At 35.1% G+C, this 23,448-nt stretch overlaps 2 protein-coding genes across 4 annotated transcripts in view; one reads left to right on the plus strand and one right to left on the minus strand.

The window, feature by feature from the left end:
• LOC144979711 (uncharacterized) overlaps nt 1–3,782 on the plus strand; it is a 40,602-nt gene extending 36,820 nt beyond the window's left edge. The window contains exon 2 of the mRNA XM_078926641.1: nt 2,937–3,782. Within this exon, the coding sequence (XP_078782767.1) occupies nt 3,186–3,641 (456 nt within the window). The 5' untranslated portion in view covers nt 2,937–3,185 and the 3' untranslated portion in view covers nt 3,642–3,782. The remainder of the gene's footprint in view (nt 1–2,936) is intronic.
• A 13,147-nt stretch (nt 3,783–16,929) lies between these two features.
• LOC144979716 (uncharacterized) overlaps nt 16,930–23,448 on the minus strand; it is a 77,542-nt gene continuing 71,023 nt past the window's right edge. Inside the window, exon 11 of one of the 3 annotated variants that reach the window (XM_078926653.1) lies at nt 16,930–17,027. The gene's annotated coding sequence lies outside the window, so the exon portion shown is untranslated. Of the gene's footprint in view, nt 17,028–21,290; nt 22,257–23,448 lie in introns of those variants that run through there. The other 2 variants (XM_078926652.1, XM_078926654.1) reach the window with 2 other exon arrangements.

Consider the following 23,448-nt stretch of genomic DNA (forward strand, 5'->3'; position numbering starts at 1 on the left):
AAAAATGCCTGTAAAATCCGCGTTTTTTATGCTATCAACAAAATTCTTGCACGTGTTCATACCTTGACTCGTCCTTCATTTCTCTACGTAACAGCCAAGTCTGTCGACACACTTCTGCCAACGCCGCACCATGGAATAGATACCCTCTCGGAAGAAATTTCCGTCAAGGTTTGTAGCCATTTCCACACATGGTCAACAGGCTCTTCATCGACATCAAAGCGCTTTCCTGCCAGCTCACGTTTCAGTGGCCCAAAGAGGTGAAAATCAGATGGTGCGAGGTCTGGACTGTGTGGTGGATGTGGCAAAATCTCCCATCCATATTTCTCTAGCCAACCTTGCGTCACTCGTGCTGTGTGGGGTGTAGCGTTGTCATGTTGCAAAATGACCCCGTTGGTCAACTGCCCTGGGCGCTCTCTGCGAATGGCCTCCATAAGCTTGTCAAGAGTTTGGCAGTACCTTGCAGAATTGATTGTTTCTCCAGGTTGTAAGGTTTCGAACAGAATAACACCACGACTGTCCCAGAAAACAGTTCCCATTATTTTCTTTGCTGACCGCATGACTTTGAATTTCTTCGCGACAGGTGAGGATGGATGTTTCCATGTCATCAAATCTTGCTTTGTTTCTGGGGTGCAATGGTGCAACCAAGTCTCATCACCGGTAACTATGCTGTCAAGAAAAGTCACATCGTACCCTAGAAAGTCTCCGCCGGCGTTGGCAGTATGCCCGTGAACCCTGCGTGAGCTCTTGCTTCTTCTCAAAAGTTCCCTGCAGATGTCCAATCTTTGTTCTTTATGATTGTCTGTCAATTGCTTAGGAACCCATCTTGCGCTGACTTTTCTGTAGTCAAGTTCATCAAATACAATTCTATGGGCAGAAGTTTCCGAAATTTCAATACTGCTTGCGATTTCATGAAGTTTCAACCTCCTGTCTTGACGAATAAGCTCATCAACTCGCTTCACATTGTCTTCTGAAGTCGCAGTTATCGAACGCCCTCTCCCTTCCCTGTCTGTCAAGTCGGAATGGCCGGCTTCAAACAAATTACACCAGTGATAGACTTGTGTACGGCTTATAACATGCTCACCATATACACTCTGAAGTTCTTTATGAAGTTCGGTAGGATTCAGACTTTTGGCGTTCAAAAAACGTACGACAGCTCTGATTTCCTCCTTTGACCAAGTTTCAAGGTGGGCCGCCATCTTTAAAATCGTCTAGAAATTCATTGTGCAAAATGATGCACTTCATAATTTCTGGGAATATCCGTAAGGAAATAAGGAATATCATGTCGTTAACAGAATTAAAAAATCTCCACTGGTTGCTGAGCAATGGGCATTTTTCGGTTATTTCTGAAAGAGCCCTCGTGTATATATATATATATATATATATATATATATATATATATATATATATATATATATATATATATTTTTTTTATTTTTTAAATATTTTTTTTACTCAGTGTAACGGTGCATTTTGCATATATATATATATATATATATATATATATATATATATATATATATATATATATATATATATATTATATATATTTTGCATATATATATATATATATATATATATATATATATATATATATATATATATGCAAAATGCACCGTTACACTGAGTAAAAATATGTTGTAGAATATCACAAGAGCGGCAAACCACGTCTGTTGCGCCGGAAGCCACTTAGGTTATAATGTAGATAAATATATGTATACATTGTCGCCATAGATTCTCAACTTTGTGTTTATACATTTTTATGCATGCCACGAGTGTAAACGAATTTCCATTTTTTTAAATGAATAAAGTATATTATTATTATTATTATTATTATTATTATTATTATTATTATTATTATTATATTATTATTATTATTATTATTATTATTATTATTATTATTATTATTATTATTATATATTATTATCATTATTATTATTATTAAGTAATCCTTCTGAGCCCGAGTTTATCCCGGTTTCTATAGCGCGAAACGGATTATAGCAATTGCCTGCTACCTATTGGATAGGACGCTGGTCTAATGCAAAGTACTTTCCGCCAGGTCTAAGAGATCCAGCAACCAATGGGTAGCTGGGTCTGTTATATCTGGTGGAAATTACTTTGCGATAGACTAGCGTCCCATCCAAAGGGTAGCGAGCAATTGCTATTCTCCATTTCACGCTATAGAAACCGTCTCCATGGGCCCAGTGGCTCTGAAGGACTACTCATTTTTGTTGTAATAGAAATGCATTCAAATTTAAACCAATCTATTTATTTCTATTTCTATTTATTTAGTTAGTCATACAGGATTCCAGTTAAATTTCCTATACAAAAACAATAAAAAAATAAAATTCCCATTATTCATCCCATAGGGGAAATCTGTCTCTAGGGCCTTTTCCAAGGGAAGACTGGAATAACCAAGGCGTCAGCCGCAGTGTAGCGAGGCAATTTGAGCCAGGGCGAGGTGACCGAACTTGCTCAAGGCCACAAAACGCGGCGGCGGGTGATCGAACTCGGTACCTTTCGGGTACGAAGCAAAGACCGTACCGCTGAGCCACGCTGCCCCTAAGCTATTAAAACTTAATACTTAGAATCTGGTTCATCCCTTATAATGAGGCGTTGGGCTGCATAATATAGATAGTATGCGCTTGGCTGAGAAGCTCATAACATTGCCATCCGGAAGTATAACGGACCAACACACAAAACTACGTGTTACCATGGACTTTTATAGTCGGGGTAATACAGTTCAGTGAGAATCACTCACAAACGCGGATGGCAAAATACAATAACAAAGGCTTGAGTTACGTCATCTTCGAACTATCTATAGGCACTGACTACCCGCTTTTATTAATTCAATTAATTGGTACGACCTGGGGCCAGCCATGACATATTATCTAATCCGAATAAATAAACACAATATTATTCTTTCTTTTGTTTTTCAGTATACAAGACAGAAGAGTCGACGTCCAATCAAAAATCGCCAGAGAAAAATAAGAAGCCACAGCATAACAAGAGCAAACTTTAAAAAAAATATACATACACTTGAAGCAGTCTTGTGAGTTATTATAAAGGACCAAAAACAAACAACAAAACAAACAATACAAACAAGTTATCAACGAAAGGATTAAGCCACGTAAAACACAATTAAACACTAAAAGACATCCAAAAAAAACATTAATAATTCCTACAAGATGTCATCTCCCACCAGTTTTTCTTCCTCTATCACCCAATGGGTCATGCTAGCACTCCTCTCAGCTCTCCTGGCTTCCTACGCCAAAGCAAGGTCCTTAGGCGACAGCCACATCGTCAACCCAGGAGACACGGGAGTTCATATGGACAGCAAGAGATTCTACGTACCGGTCATCATCTCTTCCGACGCCATCTTGGCCTCTCTACGCGACAGACAGGCAGCGGCTGCTGCAAGTAGCTCGGACATCAACGGTTTGGAGAGAAAACGAACGGCTGCCGCTCGGCTCGAGTACCTGGATTCCTTGTTCCCACGATCTGTGGAGCCCAAAAGGCAAATGTTTATGTCCCCACTGGGCTACATGAGCGCCTCGGCTAGGGTCCAGAAGCAGAGGACCCACGGGAACAGCGGATCTACCAGCAGAGAAGATGCTGGCTCCGCTGGATTCCGATATGGCTAAATACTATGATCATTTCTAATTCGGTTGTTATGATAAATGTGACGAGTCGTCTTCAAGCGGTATTATAATGCGGTGAACCCCCCCCCCTTTTTTTTTTTTAAACTTTCAACGTCTACAATAGTATATTTTAAAATGCCTCTTTTGTGAGAAGTATTGACCAGAAAAGTCGTCCTTCAAATATCGATCGATTTAAATTAGCCTCATCTTGGCAAACAATTTTCAAACCTGGGACCTCACGAGTTTCCAGGTTTGAGAGTTTTTGCCAAAATGAGGGTCATTAAAATTGATCGATATTTGAAGGACGACTTTTCTGGTCAAAGTGTTAAATACATGCCTTTCTAGAGTCCGGCAGTTAACTGGTTGACATCTATTAACAATCGAATTTCCTTATTTGACCATTTGTACCTAAACACAGTTTTCTTCATCTAGGTTATCCCAACAAAACGCCATCATGACTCGATGGGTTACAGATGTGACCCATATCATCCACGTTGTTTATTTAGAGTCAGCGAAATTCTGGAGATTGTTTTTGTTAAATCTAAATTAGTTGATTTGATAAGATTGAAAGGGTTTGTTTTATACAGTGTCCAAGTCCGGCTGGCATCCAATTGAGACAGTTTCCAAAATGCCGTGAATCTTTTTATTTTCCTGTAGTTCTGCAGTTAAATATGTTGCATTTTTACTGGCACAGAATAAAATATCAAATAATTCAACAGTTTGACTTTCTAGATCACTACTGACATCATAACTCTGCCGTACTCCGGAAAAAAACCCCATATTTAAAAATTTGGCCAGAAAACTCATCCTTCAAATATCGATCTATTTAAATGACCCTCATCTTGGCAAAAAACTCTCAAACCTGGGACTTCGCAAAATCCCAGGTTTGAGAGTTTTTGCCAAGATGAGTGTCATTTACATCGATCGATATTTGAAGGACGAGTTTTCTGGCCAAAATTTGAAACATGGGTTTTTCCAGAGTACGGCAGAACTCTAGTCATTCGCTTTTAGAAGCGGCTAAACAGACTAATGATCGATACAAGAGGCACCAGATTGTGGAGGCTGTATCTCACAAGTCCCCCCGACGTCTATGCGGTCATGGGAATGGATGAGTGAAGGAGTGAAATTGAAACTGGGCAAGGTATAGAACTAACACCCTTTAATCTGACTTTCTAGACGACTGGCATCATCACTCTTCTAGGAGCAGCCAAACTGGACTTGAGCATGGCATAGAACTAACCCCTTCTGTTGTTTTGCTTGAAGTGGGCCAAAAAAAAATATCGATGTTCTGCTCATATGCTGGAAAAATGGACTTAAATTCTCCTTATTCTGCTTATATAATGTCGGCCACCCTGTTATAATACCACACTGGGGCGTCCGGTTACATATTACAATTGGTAGCCTTTGGAAACGTGTCAGAAGAAAGTTGTGATGTCGTTTGATGTGGTGTGAGGAAATAAGGACCCATTTGGTCTAATTTAGTAACTGTCATATCAAATAAAATATAAATTAATACCACAAAACAATAAGAAAATTCTAAATATGAAAATAAAATGCTTATAATTTAGAAAGAAATTTGACTGGCGTCCTAACCATGTGTAGAAGGTAAATTTTACCGTCACTTTAATACTACAAAATTTGGGTAGACTTCAGCTCTATGGATATCGTAGCTTTGAAGAGCCGATGTTTCAAAAATTCAACGAATAAAGAAATTTACTTGATTCTTGTTTGCTTACAATAACATTACGCTGGTTTTGTCAATTGGAAGCTTGATGTTTTGTTTTAAGCTATGAATTGACACACTGAGCAAGATTTAACATCCGACAATGTTAGACAAAGCAGGAAAATAAATTTACAAAAATAAAATTAACATCCCAAAACATCAGCCTGACTCCACTGGGGTTAAAACTAATGAGACATGCTATCATTATCATGGCTGGGGCATTGTGATTTATACACTTAGAAAGAAGCAACTGATCGCGGTACCAACAGAGTTATTAAATTATTATTATTATTATTATTTATTAATTATTATATTATATTATATTATTATTTATATATTATTATTATTATTATTATTATATATTATTATTATTATTATTATTTTTTATCTTTATCTTTTTTATCTTTGTTATTACTATTATAAGCACCATCGCTGTGGTCATCCTCATCATTGACATCGTTGTTTTTATTGTTGTTGTTTCAACGAGCAAAGTCCCAATTACCAAATGGCGTATCCGAGTATTTCGTTTAATAAGTACCTACTCCTGAACCGATCTCTTGTACAGTTCCCATTTCAACATGTAACCCATAACAATTTGAGTTATCTGACCTGCGAATACGTGCACGTCAATAAGTACCTTAAGAGCCGCTTTTGCTCCAACTCAATCCTAGATCCATGCTGTGTTTCGATTATATTTCTATGTTAATTGGTATCGATTACTCGAGTAACACATATTGCGTACTCGGTCGAGAACCTTACCTATTCAAACTCAAAGCCATTTTCTATTGTGTTCCTGTTCGACTTTTTACTTTTTGCAAAAACAACTGGAACGCGACTTTATTTTGTACATAATTGCAGAAATATATTTGTCAACGACAATTCTAGAATTCAAACTGAGATTTGTCAGTACAAAATATGCCCACGCCCACTAAAAAAAGTGTCTGTAATTATTCCAAAAACTAAGCTGAATTCCAGTAAACTGTAAAAAATATCCTTTGTGCGTTCTTTATTTTGTGGTCACGTGATCTTGACTCCATTTACTTGACTGACGTATTGCCTTATGCCGCCATGGTCGTCCGACTTTGTAGCTTCGGCGTTTTGGCAGATCAGTGTTGGGAATGCAATCTACTGGAATCTCTATTCTATACTTTTCTATGTTAATTATCGGTGATTCCAGTTGTGTGTGTGTGTGTGTGTGTGTGTGTGTGTGTGTGTGTGTGAATTTAGTCGCAGGGTGTAGTCATAAGCCGTTTTATGTCGTTATAGATCAAAATAGACAAAACAGTGCTAATAACCATCAATTAAACATCCAAAACTGGAAAATATCCTAAAAGGTTGTGTCACTTCTAGGAAAAAAAGAAGACATTGAATATTTGCAAACATTTTATCAATGGTAGGTCCATTAGTATGCTATTATAATATAATTCAAAACTCTAAAAGGATCATAAATCTACCACAAAGCATATGCTACATTTCACAAGCACAATCACTGTCTCTTTCATTTATTAAAGTATCCAGTTACATTTGAAGCTTTGAACTGGTGCTGATTGTTTACTTAGATCCCCGAGGCACGGTATTGATCCGGGATTATCATTGTTTAGATTCCTTGAAACGTGAAAACTGATACCCTAACACTAATGAGACTAATTGCATTTTACACCCTTGATATTTATAAAACAATGGCCCGAGAATTGGCCCTACTTGCGTCGAACAATGTGGAAATGTGGGGGAAAAATTCGAGTGTTATTTAGAAAAAGAAATTTCTTTGTCTACATATGAAAGCATTTATCAAAAATATTATAATGTTTTGATGCAATGTCCATTTCTATTGTCTACGCTCCATAACAAAAGACGATCTTTTAGCTGTAAGTTTAATTTAGAAAACAAACCATGAAACATTTTAAACATTGACTCTTTGGAAGTGGATATTTTACCAAAATCTCGAGGTGCCTAAATGAGTCAATAAAATGTATAGTGAAATAAAGGGAGTAAAAATGACTCTTATAAAAGCTATCTTTTATAAGGCTATGGTATTGAACGATGCCATTTGGGAGGGATTAATTTATTTTTCAAATCCCGATTTAGAAATGTGTTTACTGCTTTATTATTAAAGCTTTGCTGGTGTGAAGTTCTAACGATAAAAATAGAGAACGCAGACTATAACCTAAATATTAGCCAAACTATTAATGGGTTAAGCGCTAAAAATATTTTTAGTTTGTATGTCTAATCAGCAAACATTATTATTAAGTGTGTATTCACAAATGTAAAAAAAAAAAAACAGTTCAAAAGGTAAGTCTAGGCGCATTAATGAGGAATTAATATGTCATTATCCTCAATCACATGCCCCCTCCCCCCCCCCCTCTTTGCTTCAACTTTTTTTTCTTTTTAACACATACAATACGCAATGTAACTAATGAGAAATATAGGATTGTACTATTTAAATTTAGTTCCAAATTGAAACTAAACTGTATGCAAATTTTCAAATATTTTAAGATCACAGGAAGTAGAAAAAAAAAAATTAATACTGATACTTTCGTGCGCTTTCTATCTTTTATATGTGTATCTATGATAAGTTTTTACTCGTAGGCATAAATATACTTTGTCCCTTAATATTCATATTTATACCTGATAAAGTATTAATCCGCGTCAAAATTTATTTTGTTATAGATCTTTTTACGACGTGTGCAAGGAATGTTTTTTTTTCTTCTGAGCCTATTTAAAAAATAACATTTTGGCATATTAATACTTCAGGAACACAAGAAGGCTATTTTTTGCATCCCGCTTACATCACCACAAACGTTAAACTAAAGTTAATATTTATAATTTTTTAAACAATTGCTCGTTGAATATTTGATAATGATAAAAGTCAATGATTTTTTCACACCATTATTATTATTATTATTATTATTATTATTATTATTATTATTATTATTATTATTATTATTATTATTATTATTATTATTATTATTATTATTATTATTAGTATTACTGTTATTAGTATTACAATAATAATTATTATCAACATTTTAATTATTATTATCATTTTTTCTAAAACTAGAGATCGTGTACTCTGGCAAAAATCTGAAAAATATCAAAAAATTCCATTGGAATATTTATATCAGAAATAACCGCACATTTTATGATATCATTTTAGTCAGTATATCCCCAACTTCTTGGCATAAAAGTTCAAATTTGACATAATATTGTGGATTATAATTTTCATGGAATCTTAAACTGAAGGCAAGTGATAGGTGTATATGATAATAATATGCTTAACAGATCTATTCGGAAAGAATTGTGGATTGTTCGGTGAACGCAAAGAATGGGGAAACGTGGCATTGTTCAGAAGGCAATAAAATGATTAAATAAACAAATTTTAACAGATTTTTGTTGTTGCTACTTCATCGACTTGAATTGTTTCAATTTAATTATTTCATTTAGAATAGTATGAGAAAGGAGCAAAGGAGATTGAGGATGAGAAGGAAGAAGAAGAAGAAGAAGAAGAAGAAGAAGAAGAAGAAAGAAGAAGAAGAAGAAGAAGAAGAAGAAGAAGAAAGAAGAAGAAGAAGAAGAAAAGAAGAAGAAGAAGAAGAAGAAGAAGAAGAAGAAGAGAAGAAGAAAGAAGAAGAAGAAGAAGAAGAAGAAGAAGGAGAAGGAAGAAGAGAAGAAGAAGAGAAGAAGAAGAAGAAGAAGAAGAAGAAGAAGAAGAAGAAGAAGAAGAAGAAGAGAAGAAGAAGAAGAAGAAAGAAGAAGAAGAAGAGAGAAAGAAGAAGAAAAGAAGAAGAAGAAGAGAAGAAGAAGAAGAAGAAGAAGAAGAAGAAGAAGAAAGAAGAAGAAGAAAGAAGAGAAGAAGAGAAGAAAGAAGAAGAAGAAGAAGAAGAGAAGAAGAAGAAGAAGAAGAAGAAAAGAAGAAGAAGAGAAGAAGAAGAAGAAGAAGAAGAAGAAGAAGAAGAAGAAGAAGAGAGAAGAAGAGAGAAGAGAAGAAGAAGAAGAAAAGAAGAAGAAGAAGAAGAAGAAGAAGAAGAAGAAGAAGAAGAGAGAAGAAGAGAAGAAGAAGAAGAAGAGAAGAAAGAAGAAGAAGAAGAAGAAGAAGAAGAAGAAGAAGAAGAAGAAGAAGAAGAAAGAGAAGAAGAAGGAAGAAGAAGAAGAGAAGAGAGAAGAAGAGAAGAGAGGAGAAGAAGAGAAGAAGAAGGAAGAAGAAGAAGAAGAAGAAGAGAGAAGAAGGAAGAAGAAGAAGAAGAAGAAGAAGAAGAAGAAGAAGAAGAAGAAGAAGAAGAAGAAGAAGAAGAAGAAGAAGAAGAAGAGAGAGAAGAAGAAGAAGAGGAAGAAGAGGAAGAAGAGGAGAGAGGAAGAAGAGGAAGAGGAGAGAAGGGAAGAAGAAGAAGGAGAGGAAGAAGAAGAAGAAGAAGAGAAGAGAGAAGAAGAAGAAGAAGAAGAAGAAGGAAGAAGAAGAGAGAAGAAGAAGAAGGAAGAAGAAGAGAGAGAAGAAGAAGAAGAGGAGGAGGGAGGAGGAGGAGGAGGAGGAGGAGGAGGAGAGGGAGGAGGAGGAGGAGGAGGAGGAGGAGGAGGAGGAGGAGAGAGGAGAAGGAAGGAGGAGGAGAGAGAGAAGAAGGGAGAAGGAGGAGAAGAAGAAGAGAAGAGAAGAAGAGGAAGAACAAGAAAGAAGAAGAGAGAAGAGAAGAAAGAAAGAGAGGAGAGGAGGAGGAGAGAGGAGGAGGAGGAGGAGGAGGAGGAGGAGGAGGAGGAGGAGGAGGAGGAGGAGGAGGAGAAGGAAGGGAGGAGATGTGAGAAGAAAAGAGCGAGAACAGAGGGAAGAGTAGGACATTTTCCCTCGTCGTGTATCTGCACTCTCGGGCACCACATCAAAATGAAAATCGTTTCAAAAGACGCTGGAACCCAGCAGATTGTGTAATTTTGAAAGAGTTAGGCAAGATGTTCCATATCAGGGGACAGACATGTGAAACAATTTTTGCTCTTTTGTTTTAAGGTTTTGAATAGCCTTCAACAGTCATGACGTCATTTTCCTCGTAATGACGCATGGTAACTTAGTAACTGGCTCTAAACTATCGGAACAATGGTAGACGCCCTTATGAAATATTTATCCGACGAGCATAAAAGTGTATCCAGAGGAGAAAAACATAATAAATCTGATCTTGTTTTGACTTTTATACGTTCTGATCACATGACATATGAAAAGTTCTAGCCAACATGAAGAATAAAAAGTCCCGATTTTCTTTGTTTAGAACCACGCTGTTCGCCGTTGCTGGGCGACGTGACATCAGACTATTGAATCCAATTCAGATAATGGCACGGTATTGCTTGCTTTCTTCTAAATTGAAGAAGCAGGGAAATGACAAAGTACCGATTTTCTTTGTTTAGAACCACGCTGCTCGCCGTTACTGGGCGACGTGACATCAGACAATTGAATCCAATTGGTTAGGAATGAACGTCGCAGCGACCCAAGTGTCTCACGTTTCCACTCCACGAGGCGATCAATTTAACCGAACAAGTGTGTATGAACTGTGTATGAAAGGTGCCAGACAAAGCAAGAAAGAAAAAAAATACAAGAATAAAACCATCCCAAAAAAAAATCAGTGGACCTCGGCTGGGGATCGAACCTCAGACCTTCTGATTACCGGTTAGACGTGCTTTGTCTTGCTTTGTATGGCACATTTCTTAATTTGGTCAATTTAACAAGTCACTGCGGAATTTTTGGAAAAATATTGTATTTAAAAAACTTGTCCTTTAAATACTGATCGATTTAAATGACCCTCTTCTTGGCAAAAAAATTTCAAACCTGAGACCTGCGAATTCCCAGATTTTAGTGGGGGTTTTTTTGTTGTTAAAATGAGGGTCATCTATCAATATTTGAAGGACTATTTTTTCTGGGTAAATCTTTGAGTATGTTCGTGGCTTTCTAGAGTACGGTTATTAACTGGTTAATTCTTCTTCTTCTTCTTCTTCTTCTTCTTCTTCTTCTTCTTCTTCTTCTTCTTCTTCTTCTTCTTCTTCTTCTTCTTCTTCTTCTTCTTCTTCTTCTTCTTCTTCTTCTTCTTCTTCCTTCTTCTTCTTCTTCTTCTTCTTCTTCTTCTTCTTCTTCTTCTTCTTCTTCTTCTTCTTCTTCTTCTTCTTCTTCTTCTTCTTCTTCTTCTTCTTCTTCTTCTTCTTCTGTTTCTTCTTCTCCTCCTCCTCCTCCTCCTCCTCCTCCTCCTCCTCCTCCTCCTCCTCCTCCTCCTCCTCATTCTTCTTCTTCTTCTTCTTCTTCTTCGTTTGGGCATCCAACGCCATCATGCCGGCGACAAGCGCTGCGCCATGTCGCATGCGGCCAGGCATTGTTCATGGCTTGGCGCTGTCACTATTTCTTCGGGTAGATTGTTCCATGCATTCCTTTGTGGTTCGCAGGAAAAGGCTCTGTTGCCTATAATATTATGTTGTGTTTGATCTGTTGATTGTGCATATCCAGGAGTGGGTGGTACGGGTGCTATGTCTGTGTGTTGACAGTTAGTGGATTGGTGTTAGCTGAACTGAAATTTTAATTTGCGCATGATGGTATTATTAAAGGGCAGAAAGCCTAATTGTTCTTGACGATTGGTCAATGTAGGCAATTCAAGTGATCTCATGGTGCGAGCGGAGCCTGAGTCAGTGTTATATTTTTTTAAAAATTTAAAATATTGAGCTTTATATAGGGCAATAAATCAAAGCGCTTTACAAGGGGTCCCTGGTCAACAGCAACATTTAACATGTAGGACGGGACATGACGCCTGTTAGGCGATATTACAATTTTTCGGACACAGACAACACTATTAACGACCAGGTACTCATTTTACACCTGAGTACGGTGAGAGAATGTAAGTAAAGAGCATTCTCCAAGGACTCAACTATGCGCCGAGCGCGAGGCTCGAACCCTGGACCTTCCGATCCGAAAGCGAGTGTCATACCACATAGCCGCACATATTATCCAGCGGATAGCCCGTAATTGTATTTTCTCGAGAGTTAGTGCTATCGGCTTGTCCGGATCCAAAACTGGATACTCAATGACTGGCCGTATTTGTATGATTTGTATGCAGCTAGTTTTGTCGCTTTGTTATTTGTTTTTATATTCCTTTTAAGAAAAAACAATGATCTTATTGGCTCTGTTTGTGATGTTCTATATGTGATGGGTCCATTTCACGTCTCTACTAAGGGTCATTTCAAGGTATTTGGTGTGGGTGACAGCTTCAAGTGTTTGTTCATGGACATAGTAGTTGGGTTGTTGAACAATTTGGCGTGTGGATATGGGTACACCCGAGCACTATCCTGGATTAAAGGGCATTTGTCATTTATTAAAGGGCATTTTTCATTTACTTTCCCACAAGGCTAATTTGTCTAGGTCTTCCTGGAGGTCCAGTGTATTAAAGTCGGTGCAAACCTACTCATTGTAAATATCAAAAAATCAACGGAAATAAATAGGCAATCAATAATCCCTTAAGTTTAAACTTTTATTTGAACTGGTCGAATGAAAGTTAAAATTCTGCAACACCAAAAACTATGGAATAACTATCAACCTATGATAAAAAAGAGTTACAATTTGAAAGAAAATCTCTCAGCAAATAAAGCTTACCGGACACTACCAAGACTCCTTTGTCATTTTAGTCATAAATCGTTGATCCAAAAAAATAAATAAATCGACGGATTAAGATGATCCTGAACTTATAAATAAAAATAAAGCAGAGACCTTTTCAGAATTTATTCAGTCTCAGGTTAGATTATTTCTGACAATGTGAGGATCCTCTTATTCTAATAACATAAAGTAGATATAAAGTTTTCTCTTTTGATTTTTAGATGCTCAACTGGACTTGAAATACAATGAATTATTTTAGCGCCAATAAGACTTAGACAGGAAGTTCAGATATACAGCGGAAATAGTAGTAAACACCGGAAGAAATGTAAAAGAGACAAATTAGGGAGCAGGCACTGGTGTAAGAGAAACATTCTGAAAAAATATGTATTAAACAGTGACAGACAAAGCAGAAAGAAACATATTTTTCAAAGTAATCTTTGGAAGTATTTTGCCCAAAGCTCTACAAATAAGCACAGTTGTACGACAGGGAGGCATCCTTTCACCATTTTTTCTCTCCTCATTGACATGAGGGAGACTGTTGTTGGAAATAATAAAACTGTTCTAAGATGAACCTTTACATAGAAACTAGTGGACCTTGACTTTGCGGATGGCATTGTGCTCTAATCAAAAACACTGACAGTCCAAAGTAATGCTCAAATGTTAGAGTTGAAAATAAATGTGTCAAAAACCTCAAAATCATTAGGATCAATAGCAAATCACAAATACGGATAATGATTGAGATCGAAGAATTAGAGGATCTTGAGGCATTCTCGTATCTGGGGAACAAGACCACTAAAATGGAAATTCAGGGGTTGAAAGTTTAGAGAGGCTCTCTAAATCCCAGATTAGACTCATTGAAATTTTGGAAATTAAAGAGGATACAGACCAAAAAAAAAATCAGATTTGTCAAATTCAAGGTTTTTGCTGTGTTGTTTTATGGTTCTGAAACATGGAGGCGGTCAAAGAGCATCCATAAAAAGCTATACACGTTCCAAAACAAGTGACTGAGGAAGATAATGAGAAAATTCTGGCTACAAACCATCTCAAACAGTGACTTGATAGAGAGAACAGGGCTAAGAAAAGAAGATGGAGGTAGACTGGTCATGTCCCCCAGATGAATTAAGTATCGCCCTCAGATGAATCCAATTTTGAGCAAGGAGGAGAATGAAACACTTGAAGACTAGAAAAGGATCCTGCAGCGTAACACGAAGGCCCAGATGCCATAGATGGCAGCAGCAAACTGATGTTTGGAGGTCTACGCTGTCGGCCTTATGTGCAGCTGAAGCATCAAGAGGATAAGTAATTAGTAAGTACATTTGGCTGTCTCCTTCCTAACCAAAGATCCCAGGACAAGGAAAAACAAGCTATATAAATCCTGAACAAAAACAGACAGTACAAAGGAAAAGGAACGAGAAAACAGATATGGGGGGGGGGGGGAATCAATGACATAAAAAGTGACCTTGTATCTCTCTGCCTAACATGGGAGAATAACTTCTGTTATCAAAGCCCCAGATTTTATAATCTATAACCTGTTGGGGTCATCTTAATCTATCAACATATTAAATAAAAGATTTATGACCAAATTGAAAAGGCCGTTTTGTCATTGTAAGACAATCTCCATCGAATCGTTGTTTCTGAAAAAAACACAAACTATTTTTAACATGTAAATTTTTACAATGTGTGTACAAAACTCGCCTCTTCGAAAATCCTGAAAATATAAACAAGAGAATATAATGCATCTATTGACATTAAACGCAAGCATGATTAGACCAATGTTTATATTTTATGCTCTAACGTGTAAGATTAAACCCAAATATACTAATTTACAATAATATACAATAATAATAACCTCAAAAAAGAGTTTTGTTTTGATCCTTTTTTTTTCTCCTTGATAAAATTCCGATAATCTCTCAAACATACAGTGTGTTTTTTATTAATGACAAATTTCAAGTTTAAATAACTCAAAAGCTATGCTTGATGTTATCAAACGGTTTTTGTCATATTTGTAGAATTTATTCGAGTTTTGATTGATATAAGTTTTAACACTGTGCACCCTTTGGTTGATGGGCTATGACATTAACCAGTAGAAAATAGTAATTTTGGCATAAATCGTAATTTATTTTGGCTTTGTCCGACACAATTCTCGAAAGTTTATTTCATTTAACATGTCAAACTAAGGATATCAACTCGGAACATTGATTTGACACTGTAAAATTCTTTTGTGTATCAAGTCATCACTGATTGTACTGGTGATTACGATAGTATTTTGAGGTTTGACACAATGATGGAAACCCTTGTGTTGGCAGTTTTTATGAAAACAGAACAATGAGATGGCAAAATAATGACTGAAAACAATGAGAGCAGCTATGGCAAAAACAGTTTGATGAAATCTTACATTCAAACTTGATATGTTTCAATAATAAAAATACTGTAATATACAATATTTCTTGCAGGTTTTTCAACAACATAATATATTAAACTCAAAAAATAAAAAAATAAAGCACGAAAAGACAAAATTGATCCAAACTCACAAAATCATAAAAGTCATCAAAGTAGAAATAAGTGTCCATTCAGAAAAGGCAATAAATTCATTTTATCTAAATTACAATCAAATCAAAACAACGTAAACCAATCATTTTTAAAAAATCAACATTTTAAGAGAATGCAAGACATTGCAGCACTATGAATTAACTCATAGTTAAAGACCTGTTTTATGTGAAGACATGGTTGATTTTGCTGCCTCTCAAATAAGTCCACAACCTGCTGATATATTTCAATAAAAGCCTTGCATGGAGGGTGTTTCCGAGGCCAAGTGGAGCAGAGAGAGAGAGAGAGAGAGAGAGAGAGAGAGAGAGAGAGAGAGAGAGAGACTAAGAAGCAAAGAAGAAAGAGGTCTAAAGACATAGCAGGCTGTTTGGGGAGAACAACCACAGAGGTAGAACGTATGACACATTTGAAAACCTGAGAGAAGTTCAATGGGATTGTTTGGTACAACATGTATCCGAACAAATCACTAAACGTGGAACGTATCTGGATCAAAACCCTTGTTCAGCCAATAAGAAAGACAGTTAACGGTAAGTCTTCAATGAGCTATTTCCGTTTTAACTGTATTTTTATTGGCTGAAGATTTTTGATCACGGAATGTTCTTTGTTCAGAGTGCTGTTCTTCTTAGAAACTATTATATTAATCTTTGTACCTCACATTTTAAAGACATTTTGAATGAAGTAGCGAAGCTTTGTGAGTTATATCAATACGCCGGGCAAACGTCAAGCATTCTCAATTATTATTAATATTATTATAAATATTCTCATTATTTTATTCATTTCTATGCCGATGGTAATGAGTATGATATTGAATCAAACGTATATATTTGCTCATATGATTGATCAATTAAATTTAGATAATGTAAATCATTGTTGACATAGTTTTCTCTGTTAATTTTTGTCTATGCCATATGACTGAGATTGAAATTTTAATCGTGTGACAATGTCAATTTTTAGATTTACTTCATCGCGATAGTTCTAATCACATTTTTCATTTTACTAAGCCTTCAAAGCTATATTCTTAAATAAAATCAGTGAAAAACCGGGATTGATTATTTTTCAAACGTTACATATAACGGGTAAATAATCATATCTGATTTTAAAAATCATTGGATAAAAAGTTGACAGGAAAAATGTGTTTTGAATATGTCTCAGAAGCATTTGCTAGAAGACAGCAAATTAGTTTATATTGACACTAGATTTTGGAAAGGATTTTGATAAAGGTCCTCAAAAAAGACTTCTCCAGAAGCTAGGAATGTAACGTAATACAAAACATTATCGCATCAAATTGACTGGTATCCCAAAAGCCATAACTGATATTTAACAATTGGTTCAAATGGTTTTGCTGTGCGAACGGAGATTGGAAGTTGTTCTGGACGGGAAGTTGAAATGGAATGGGCTTTTCCGATAATTATCCGAAGTGCCTCAGAGTGATGTGATTTGTCAGCTTTGCTTTTTTACTCTGGGTAAAACACTATACGCAACTTTACAAGCCTGACAATATTTTCAGGTGATGGTCTTTCTGTTCAGGGCAATCAAAATAAAAAATGGATGCAAAAAAAAATGCATACATTATTTATATTTACATGTACTAAAAAGCGAATTATTAAAATTTTCAATCACTCTCAATATTAGGACCATATTATTAAAACTTGAGTGTAAAAAAAACCCTTACATAACTCTACAGTGGTACCAACATATATATCCAACGGCCGGCAGAACGGACATTTTAATTGAACGAAACCTTCACCAATGATATGAAAATGAACCAAAGGTGCAATCGTAGTTTCTCAAGCTAATATATGAGTATGTGTACAAAACACGTGGCTTGTACTAGCAAAATTATATATACACATTCGAAAACAATCCATAAATTGATGCATGATGTGCTACAAAATGCGGCAAACCAGAACGATGATGTGTGATAGCAGCTGTACATTCATTTAATTGACCTATAGATAGAATGCGCTTGGCCAAGGAGTTCACAACATTGCCATCCGGAAGTATAACGGACCAACACACAAACTCTGTGTAACCATGAACTTTTATAGTCTGGTTATTACAGTTTAGTGAGAACAACTCACAAACGCGGATGGCAAAAACAATAACAAAGGCCTGAGTGACGTCATCTGCATACTATCTATAGATAGTATGCAGATGACGTCACTCAGGTCTTTGTTATTGTTTTTTGCCATCCGCGTTTATGAGTAATGCTCACTGAACTGTATTAACCCGACTATAAACGTTCATGGATACACACAGTTTTGTGTGTTGGTCCGTTATACGTCAGGTCTTTGTTATTGTTTTTTGCCATCCGCGTTTATGAGTAATGCTCACTGAACTGTATTAACCCGACTATAAACGTTCATGGATACACACAGTTTTGTGTGTTGGTCCGTTATACTTCCGGATGGCAATGTTATGAGCTTCTTAGCCAAGCGCATTCTATCTATAGATAGTTCGAAGATGACGTCACTAAGGTCTTTGTTATTGTTTTTGCCATCCGCGTTTATGAGTAATGCTCATTGAACTGTATTAACATGAGTATAAACGTTAATGGATACACACAGTTTTGTGTGTTGGTTCGTTATACTTCCGGATGGCAATGTTATGAGCTTCTTAGACAAGCGCATACTATTTATACTCCGGGAAGGAAACCCTCGCATGCAGCAATTCTTTCACAAATCAATCAAAAGTAAACATTTATTTATAAAGATTACCCATGAAATTAAGCATTTAATAAAGAGATTTCCACCAGGTTTGACAATAACAAGAAATCCAATCAGCCACTTGCAAGAACGAGTACAATATTTTTCTCTCGAACAATCCAGGAATATGGTTTAAATACCTTTCCACCTGGCATATCAATCTAAATAAAACGCTCTCGTTACTACCATTTGATTAATGCACGATCATTGGGTTATATATCGAAGCCATCGTAAACATATAGATAGTATGCGCTTGGCCAATAAGCTCACAACATTGCCATCCGGAAGTATAAAGGACCAACACACAAAACTATGTGTAGCCTTAAACGTTTATAGTCGGGTTAATACAGTTTTGTGAGAATTACTTATAAACGCGGATGGCAAAAAACAATAACAAAGACACGAGTGACGTCAACTTCATTCTATCTATAGATAGAATGCGCTTGGCCAAGGAGTTCACAACATTGCCATCCGGAAGTATAACGGACCAACACACAAACTCTGTGTAACCATGAACTTTTATAGTCTGGTTTATACAGTTTAGTGAGAACAACTCACAAACGAGGATGGCAAAAACAATAACAAAGGCCTGAGTGACGTCATCTGCATACTATCTATAGATAGAATGCGCTTGGCCAAGGAGTTCACAACATTGCCATCCGGAAGTATAACGGACCAACACACAAACTCTGTGTAACCATGAACTTTTATAGTCTTGTTAATACAGTTTAGTGAGAACAACTCACAAACGCGGATGGCAAAACAATAACAAAAGCCTGAGTGACGTCATCTGCATACTATCTATAAAGTCAACTGGAATATTTTTGCTGTCTGCTGCATCTATTTTGAGTTAACAACATGAGTGTGGGCCACGGGTTGGGATTGTACTTCCTCCCCTCTCTCTTTCTCGCTATGTAATCATCGAGTTTAGTGCTAACCATTAAATACGATTCATAATATAATTTCTATTTGTTTTCAACGAATGCTAACGTCACAAAAAATTAGGGGTTTAATAATAAAAATTTCTTCAATTTGCCTTACATAAAATTTGACCCTCTGTGTTAAAAAAATGTGTTTAGTCGGGCTGATCAAGGAGTTTAAAATTGAATTTATATATTTCGAAATATGGGGTTAAGTTTTAAGAATAACGAAATTTACGATTTTATACGGTTAAAAATTATTTTTCGATTCACTCTCTTTTTATGTAGACTCTAGTTGTTTGCTCTAACTCTCGAATTTCACTCTCTAAATTTAAAATTTGATTTAAACTATCGGGTTCTATAGATAGTATGCAGATGACGTCACTCAGGCCTTTGTTATTGTTTTTGCCATCCGCGTTTGTGAGTTGTTCTCACTAAACTGTATTAACCAGACTATAAAAGTTCATGGTTACACAGGGTTTGTGTGTTGGTCCGTTATACTTCCGGATGGCAATGTTGTGAACTCCTTGGCCAAGCGCATTCTATCTATAGATAGTTCGAAGATGATGTCACTCAGATCTTTGTTATTGTTTTTTGCCATCCGCGTTTATGAGTAATGCTCACTGAACTGTATTAACCTGACTATAAACGTTCACGGATACACACAGTTTTGTGTGTTGGTCCGTTATACTTCCGGATGGCAATGTTGTGAACTCCTTAGCCAAGCGCATACTATCTATATAATGATACTTGTACTCAAATTTTCAGGATGTTGCATCAAATATAAGGCGGCAACTATCTAAATGTACTGAGTCTCATTTTTATCATTCAAACAATACAGATATTATGTTATTTATTAAACGAGCCAAAGAGAAAAGTACTTGTCCTGTTTCCTCTTTAGAACGATAAAATGCTATTCTTTTGAATATAATTGGTATCCGATATATTGAAAAATGAATAATCTCATTTTCTAACACAATGTAACTTAGCAAGTTTTATAAGGTCACCTCCTCATATGTGAGCCACCATATCAAAACGGCAACAGCACGGAGTGGTTTAGATGTAAAAAATTGACATGATAGTCCACGGGGCTCGAGTTAGGTTTTTATGTTTATTGTGAAAAAATGATTTAATATCGTTATTATTTTTTAAAGTACCAAAAAACTAAAATGTAACATTTATGATTACTTCAATTTTAAAACGAGCAGGTGGCGATCGGTTCATCATGACTTAACAAGTTCAAATTATAAAGTTTATTTTAGACTCTTCGCTTTTAACATCAATATTATAACATCTCTCAAAACGAATCATTCTAAAAATCAACACATAACACCATTTGGACATGATGCGTCTCATCCGCTAAACTTTCATTTAAAATAAATGCCAATCTGACAACATCTACCGCGATGTCAAAGGTCAAGTTCACACCAGCGGATGGATAATCTCGATTTGCAGACGTCGAGAGTCGAGAGTATCTTTACAAATCGAATTAATTTGATTTTTTTGAAAAGCTTTCATTAATTACAGCAATGAGCCTTTAACATTCTTTTTTTTGTTTTGGTTATTGCCCTTCAAACGAAATTGATTTTCTTTTGATGTCCAGGATCGTGATATTATTATCTTTTCATGGCTTGCGTTAAATAAGATAGAGAAAATCCAATCCTGTTGGCCTTGGAGTTCAGGTTGATTACAAAAGGAAATTGGAAATAATGTCTACCATTGTCAATATTAATCATTAATTATTATCTTTAAAGCATGGTAATTAAATAGTAGTTTTGACCTTAAGGCTTTATAATATATTCAACTAAATGTCAAAATGGTAATAATATAAATTTGAGCATTTTTCTTTATAGTCAAGTAATCGTAAATAGCAGTTTTGATCTTAATGCTTCAAACATATTCAACTAAACGTCAAAAGGGTAATAATATAAATTATAAATAGAAAATGACTGAGCATTTTTCTTTATAGTCAAGTAATCGTATTATAAAACTATTTTTTAAAAACAAATCAACTTTCTCAAATTTAAGGCCTAATGCGATGACTTTCAAAAGACGCAGTATAAATAATGAGTTAATACCATTTGCCAATATATATAGGGGCACGTTAGATTACCACAGAAAAGATTCAAAAACACTCAGGGTAGGTATTGTTTTATAGGATAAAGAAGATTAATAATTTCCTCTTTAAGTCACAAATAGTGGTAAAAGTGGGTGGTAAGAGTAAATTTTTTTTTTAATGAGCTTCTATATAGCGCAATATCCACTAAACGTGCTCAAAGCGCTTTACAAGGCGTCCCTGGCCAACAGCAACATTTAACATGTAAGACGGGACATGACGCCTGTTAGGCGATATTACAATTTTTTTTCTGACAGAGACAACGCTGTTAACGGCCAGGTACTCATTTTACACCTGAGTACGGTGAGAGAATGTGAGTAAAGAGCCTTCTCCAAAGACTCAACTAAGCGCCGAGCGAGGCTCGAACCCAGGACCTTCCAATCCGATCCAAATAGTCATACCACTAGACCACATAGCCGCAGTAGATGTAGTAACAGTAGCATTGTAGTGGTAGTAAAAGCAGTGACACACAAAAAATCGCATTGTGTAAATTTGAAAAAAAACTCTCTCAATGTTAAAATCACGTCATTGAAACTTGAGAGTAAATAACCTTTCTTTTCTCAGGCCAAATTCAGCCTTCACGTTTGGGATTTGTGTCTTGCATTGCAAGCAGCGACATCTATATATGAAGTCCTAGATTGCAACTCATTGACATTGCTCGCAATGTCAAAACAACCCAAGTTTCGTTTTACAACAATATAATTAGCTTAGACAAAATCGTATTGTCTTTATGAGGAGAATAAGTACACACACACACACACACACACACACACACACACACACACACACACACATATATAATATATTATTATCTTAGACAAAATCGTATTGTCTTTATGAGGAGAATAAGTACACACACACACACACACACACACACACACACACACACACACACACCCACCCACCCACACACACACACATATATATATATATACACACACACACACAAACACTCACATACAAGCGTCTGGTCAAGATTCCTGTTGTTTCCTGGTACACTTCATCTACTGGATGAGAATTGGAAAAGATAATAACATTATTATTTTATTACTGTATTATTTCGACTTACTTCATCTCATTCTTTGAATCCCATTAAAGTGAAATAGAGAATTTGATTTTAAAAAAAAGAAATATGAACAAGTACGGAGACATCGAGTAAGTATGCCAATAATGATGATGATGATGATAATAATGATGATAACAATAGTAATAATAATAATGATAATAATAGTAATAATAATAACAATAATAATAATAATAATAATAATAATAACAATAATAATAATAATAAAAAAATAATAATAATAATAAAAAGATAATAAAAATATAATAATAATATAATAATAATAATAATAATAATAATAATAATAATAATAATAATAATAATAATAATAATAATAATGATAATAATAATAATAATAATAATAATAATAATAATAATAATAATAATAATAATAATAATAATATAATAATAATAATAATAATAATAATAATAATATAATATAATAATAATAATAATAATATAATAATAATAATAATAATAATAATAATAATAATAATAAATAATATAAATAATAATAATACTAATAATAATAATAATAATAATAATAATAATAATAATAATAATAATAATAATAATAATAATAATAATAATAATAATAATAATATAATAATATATATATAATAAGATGATGATGATAGATGAATGATATGATATGATGATGATGATGATGATGATGATGATGATGATGATGATGTGATTATATGATATGATATGATGAGAATAATAATATAATGAATGATATAATGTAATAATGACGATGATGATGCTGATGATGATGTGTGCTGCTGCTGATGATGATGATGATGATGATGATGATGATGATGATGATGATGATGATGATGATGGTGATATCCACTTAATCTGCTCATTGCGCTTTAGTCATGTAGAACGAGACATGACGCCTGTTAGGCGACATTACAATTTTTACCGACTGAGACAATGCTGTTCACGGCCAGGCACTCATTTTACACCCGAGTACGGTGAGAGAATGTGAGTAAAGAGCCTTTTCCAAGGACTCAACTATGCGCCGAGCGAGGATCGATAATAATAATAATAATAATAATAATAATAATAATAATAATAATAATAATAATAATAATAATAATAATAATAATAATAATAATAATAATAATAAT

This window comes from Berghia stephanieae, chromosome 9 (genome assembly GCF_034508935.2).
Source record: "Berghia stephanieae isolate SIO BIC M18660-M18661 chromosome 9, UCSD_Bste_1.3, whole genome shotgun sequence".
Lineage (NCBI taxonomy): Eukaryota > Metazoa > Mollusca > Gastropoda > Nudibranchia > Aeolidiidae > Berghia > Berghia stephanieae.